This window comes from Salmo salar, chromosome ssa06 (genome assembly GCF_905237065.1).
Source record: "Salmo salar chromosome ssa06, Ssal_v3.1, whole genome shotgun sequence".
Taxonomy (NCBI): domain Eukaryota; kingdom Metazoa; phylum Chordata; class Actinopteri; order Salmoniformes; family Salmonidae; genus Salmo; species Salmo salar.
In genome coordinates, this window is record NC_059447.1 from 77,288,735 (window position 1) to 77,294,734 (window position 6,000).

Genomic DNA, 6,000 nt, shown 5'->3' on the forward strand with positions numbered 1-6,000 from the left:
AAAGAGAGGAGTTACAAAAAGCAGAAATAGAGATAAAATGAATCACTAACCTTAGATGATCTTCATCAGATGGCACTCATAGGACTTCATGTTACACAATACATGTATGTTTTGTTCGATAAAGTTCATATTTATATCCAAAAATCTCAGTTTACATTGGCGCGTTATGTTCAGTAATGTTTTGCCTCCAAAACCTATGGTGACTTTGCAGAGAGCCACATCAATTTACAGAAATACTCATCATAAACTTTGATAAAATATACAAATGTTATGCACAGAATTAAAGACACACTTCTCCTTAATGCAACCGCTGTGTCAGATTTCAAAAAAGCTTTACAGCGAAAGCAAACTTTGCAATAATCTGAGTACGGTGCTCAGACATCAAAACAATCCATACAGATACCCGCCATTTTGGAGTCAACAGAAGTCACAAATACCATTATAAATATTCACTTACCTTTGATCTTCATCGGAATGCACTCCCAGGAATCCCAGTTCCACAATAAATGTTAGTTTTGTTCGATAAAGTCCATCCTTTTATGTCCAAATACCTCCTTTTTGTCTGTGCGTTCAGTAGAGTAATGCAAATGCACTGTGCTCGCGCTGTAAGTTCAAACAAAAAGTCAAAAAAGTTATATTACAGTTCGTAGAAACATGTCAAACGATGTATAGAATCAATCTTTAGGATGTTTTTATCATTAATATTCCAACCGGACGATTCCTTTGTCTTCAGAAATGAAAAGGAACACGCCTAACTCTCACGGGAGTGCGCGCGATTGAGCTCATGTCATTGTCTCAGTCATCTGATTCCAATGGCTCTTATTCTCTCCCCATTCACAGTAGAAGCATGAAACAATGTTCTAAAGACTGTTGACATCTAGTGGAAGCCTTAGGAAGTGCAAAATGACCCCACAGACACTTATTACTGGATAGGCAATCACTTGAAAAACTACAAGCCTCAGATTTCCCACTTCCTGGTTGGATTTTTCTCAGGTTTTTGCCTGCCATATGAGTTCTGTTATACTCACAGACGTCATTCAAACAGTTTTAGAAACGTCAGTGTTTTCTATCCAAATCTACTAATAATATGCATATCTTAGCTTCTGGGCCTGAGAAGCAGGCAGTTTACTCTGGGCACCTTCTTCATCCAAGCTACTCAATACTGCCACCCATCCATAAGAAGTTAAGAGGGGTGGAGACAGACGTGTAGGAACAGGAGTAGTGCAGCATGGGTAGGAGTAGAAGTACGCCACTCACAGCCCTCTCCTCACCACCTGCCCAGGCTGTGTCATAAATGGCACCATATCCCCTATACAGTGCACTACTTTCAACAGAGCCCTATGGGCCCTGGTACAAAGTAGTGCACTACATATGGAATAGGGTGCCATTTGGGACGCAATGTAGGTTGTAGAGGAGAGGGACAGGGTCGGGGAGAGGGCTGTGAGTGACGTACTTATCGACAGAATTAGATATCTATAGGCAGGCTCACATTTCTAAGGCAGGGGAGAGCTGACAGTAATGTATACTATAGTGTACACTACATACAGGACTACTAGATGTCTAGGACATGATGGATTGGGCTGAGTTGGGTAAACAATATGAAGCACTGAGTTGAGATCTAGTCAACACATGATAGACCTAGTTTAACGTGCTATTTGAATTGTAGCGGCACTGAGGACTATCAAGGACTAGAGAAGGTTTATTTAGGTTGATGAACTCTCTGGATGTGTAACTGTGCCCCCATCTCTTGGAGAAGAGGATGTGTGATCACTCTGCCTCCATAAGACCAGGCAGTACTTCTAGCAATCAAACAATTGGAGGTCATTCATTATCAAAGGTGGGAGCGAGAAACAAGGATGCACCATAGTGCCCACAAAGCTCATCACTAAGCTAAGGACCCTGGGACTAAACACCTCCCTCTGCAACTGGATCCTGTACTTCCTGATGGTCGCCCCCAGGTGGTAAGGCACACATCTGCCGCGCTGATCATCAACACAGGGGCCCCTCAGGGGTGCATGCTTAGTCCCTTCCTGTTCATCCACAACTGCGTAGTCAAGCATGACTCCAACGCCATCGTTAATCAATCAATCAGATGTATTTATAAAGCCCTTTTTACATCAGCCGATGTCACAAAGTGCTGTACAGAAACCCAGCCTATAAACACAAACAGCAAAAAACCTGTTGTATTCGGCACGTGATAAATCAAATTGGATTTGATTTAGCTACTTAGCTGGGATCCTTAATGGTGAAACATTTACGTCCGTTTGGGATATTACAACAGAAGTTCCTGCTAACAAAGAACCCGTTTTTTTTCCTCTATCACTGCATGTGCAATAGAACAGCAGAATAAGTGATGCATCTTTTTTTTCCTAAATTGCACCTCATGTCCACAGCAAAAAAAATAAGTCTCTGGGATGGATAGTCGTGATGCTTCCCCTAACGCAGACTCCAACTTCAACCGTTGGCGACTAAGAGTCCGACGTTTATGCAAATTAGCAGCGGCTTAATAACAATCAGGGAAGGGAGGGTTTAGCTAGCTTGCTTAGACACCGCGCTGAATAGGCTAACAGCCAGCGCAACGTCGTACATGCTATTTGGAGAATACATCCACATAGGGTGATCTCCACGATTCCTTACTACTTTGTAGATTTTGGTTTGACTGGAGTGTAACTGTTCTCCCTCTCCCCCGACAGCTCCAGAGGAACGAGCGTAAGGAGCGTGTGCTGGTCAGGAGGAAGTCTGAGCTGCCTCAGGACATCTCCACCGTCAAGGCCCTAGAGACGCACCGGAGGGCCAATGATATGGTCACACCACACGACGGACACTAAAGACCACACACACGTACAGACAGTCTCTCTCACACACACACACGTACGTACAGACAGTCTCACATACAGTCAGACACCATATACTGACAGACAGACCAGCCCCCAGAGGCCCAGCCCAGAACAGCACAGACATGGTCCAGACCAGAATAGAACAAAACAGAATGGCCTGGCTGAAAGAAGCTGCAGCTCAGACAACTCCACCAGTCCAACTCTGAATTGTTCCCCAGTTCGCTCCAGCCCTGCCCAGAGATGTCAATGGCACAGGACTGTATGGCATAACCACCAAACATGACATTGTTCCCCTCGCCCTCCCTCCCTCTCTCTGTCTTGTAAAAGCAGTGCTGTCCCCTTCTGTTCATTTTTCTCAGGTCTTCTGTTATTGTTTTAATTTGTTGGTTTCTTTCTGTTTTTCTCATCCTCATTCTAGATGTCATGTGCACTGACAATAGGACTGGCAGACAGACATGTATTATAGATGTATACTGTACGTAATGGGTGAAGGAGGAAGCAGTTTAGTCTCTCTCGCTCTCAGCATGGAGAGGAAAGCACAGTCCTTCTCTCTCATGTTTATTCTTTGTTGCCTAGTTACTGCTGCTATTGCCATAAGCGTAATCTTTCTCTTGTGTTCTGCTAGGATTGATTTGATGGGAGGGGAATTATTGGGGACCGTCAAGAGACGTAATAAAGTTGTGGCTCTAAATGTGCTGGCCTGAGTGAAAGGGGGGTTCTTCTGTCCACTGGATATCAGCTGGTCTGTACAGACCTAGTTTGGTGCCAACCTCACTCTTGCTTTTTTTAAACTTATCCACCCGTTCTTAGCTGTATGATATTGTAGGCAATAAGTTGGCCCAGGTTGCAGTGTGTTTGGTTGGTTCGAACAATGGTTAACGGTTTTCTAAGACTGAGGGCACAGCACATCAATTGTTTTCTGGATCCATTGCAGTTTACTGTCCATGTGAACACGTCACTCCCATTCCCTGTCGGTCTGTTTTTGTCTTCATTCATAATCAGTATTGATCAAGACATCCAAGTCATGTCATGTTAGTGTTGTGAAAGCTGAGGTCCGTGTTCTAGTTCAGTGTTTCCAGCCTCCCATTGAGCTGTAGTGTGGGAGGAGCTGTACTGGGCTACACAGAGGAATACCTGCTCCCCACTGTTTTCTACTCTTCATAACCAAGACCCCTCTCTTTCTGATGTTGCTTTTATATGTTGGTAAGTAGTAACCTAGTTCAGTCATATAAAGATCATTCTGTCTGTAGTCAGTCAGTATTCATCACAAGCCTTTCCTTTCATAGTGCCTTTAATGTACAAGCGGCTAAACTGAGTAGAATAGCAGTGTTATGTGAATGCAGAACCATCTTCAATTTAGCATTAGCTTCCCAACAGACCAGAGACGCACGTTGAAACACAATGGCACACACACCCACCCACAGAGTATTTAGTATGTGTTTAGGGCAATGTTTAGTGTAAAACGCATTCGAGCTGTTTTTGTTAAATCTACAAAGCAGGTCAATGATTGTGGTCAAGCTAGAGAGGAGTGGGTAATCCCCAAAGACTTAACATAGAAGCACTTCCTGATAAAACTTGAAGAATAAAAACCCAAGATCCAAAATGAATTAATCATTCGTGCTGTTTGGTCTGTTTAGTTACGTCAGTTCCTCTGTGTGCCTGATGAAAAATGTGTAGAGAAGGATGCTTCTCATTCAACCTGATTTTATTACCCCTCGCCCTGTTCCATTTAGGATGTCCCCCCCCCAAATGGCACCTTATTTCCCTAGAGCCCTATGGACCGTGATCGAAAGAAGTGCGCTATATAGGAAATAGTGTGCCATTTAAGATGCAGGCAGAGTATTTTGATGTGATACAACACCATTGTTTGAGTCCCCAGACAGACATGCACTCTGGCTGTATCCCTGTAGAGAAGCTCTGTGTGTGTGAGACACTACTTCTGGATGTGTGCAGGGTCTTTTCCATTGCCTGCAAAAACTCTGTTCAGATTGAATGTGCAAATTGTAAATATACTACTATTACTATCACGATGTTTCGCTGTCTCTTTCTAGATTATTTTCTTTGTCTTAAAGAATAACATTCACCATAAATTTATGCCACCCCCCCTCCCCAACTATTTTGCTGTAAAATTACTAAAAGGAGGTATAGAGTGCTTTTATAGCTGGCACAAACAAAACTGGATGGCACCAGGGTTTGGGTCAATTTAGGAAGTCATCTGAAATACAAATTTTCCTCATTGCTTCACAGAGGAGAATTGTAATTTCAGTTGACTGAATGTGAATGGATCCCTGGCTGTTCCCAGTGTTCTGAGAGCAGAGAGGACTCTGTTGGTGACTGTTGTTCTTCATCAAATTGCTTTAATATTGTAGCCTCTGTGGCGCACTCTATTTTACATAGTGCATTTGGAAAGTATTCAGACCCCTTGACTTTTTCCACATTTTGTTACGTTACAGCCTAATTCTAAAATGTATTAAGTTGTTTTTCCCCTTATCGATCTACTCACAATACCCCATAATGACAAAGCAGAAACAGTTTTTTAGACAAAAAAGGCTATCACATTTACGTAAGTATTCAGACCCTTTACTCAGTACTTTGTTGAAGCACCTTTAGCAGTGATTACAGCCTTCAGTCTCCTTGGGTATGACGCTACCAGCCTGGCACACCTGTATTTGGGGAGGTTCTCCCGTTCCTCTCTGCAGATCCTCTCAAGCTCTGTCAGGTTGGATGGGGAGCGTTGCTGCACAGCTATTTTCAGGTCTCCCCAGAGATGTTCGATTGGGTTCAAGTCCGAGCTCTGGTTGGGCCATTCAAGGTCATTGAGACTTGTCCCGAAGCCACTCCTGCATTGTCTTGGCTGTGTGCATAGGGTCGTTGTCCTGCTGGAATGTGAACCTTCGCCCCAGTCTGAGGTCCTGAGCGCTCTGGAACAGGTTTTCATCAATGATCTCTCTGCTTCTCTGTTCATTTTGCCTCAATCCTGACTAGTCTCCCAGTCCCTGCCACTGAAAAACATCCCCACAGCATGATGCTGCCACCATACTTCCATGTAGGGATGGTGCCAGGTTTTCTCCAGACGCTTGGTATTCCGGCCAAAGAGGTTGATCTTTGGTTCATCAGAGCAGAGAATCTTGTTTCTCATGGTCTGAGAGTCTTTAGGTGCTTT

General features: G+C 43.7%; 1 protein-coding gene across 7 annotated transcripts in view; it reads left to right on the top strand.

Annotated features, from left to right (window-relative positions):
- LOC106608134 (serine/threonine-protein phosphatase 2A 56 kDa regulatory subunit gamma isoform) overlaps positions 1 to 4,864 on the top strand; it is a 38,774-nt gene extending 33,910 nt beyond the window's left edge. For all 7 annotated transcript variants that reach the window (XR_001329392.2, XM_014205877.2, XM_014205876.2 and 4 more), the window contains one exon: positions 2,694 to 4,864. Coding sequence is in view for 6 of the 7 variants with exons in the window: in XM_014205877.2 (XP_014061352.2) it covers positions 2,694 to 2,828 (135 nt within the window). In the remaining variant the exon portion in view is untranslated. The remainder of the gene's footprint in view (positions 1 to 2,693) is intronic.
- Positions 4,865 to 6,000: the final 1,136 nt, after the last annotated feature.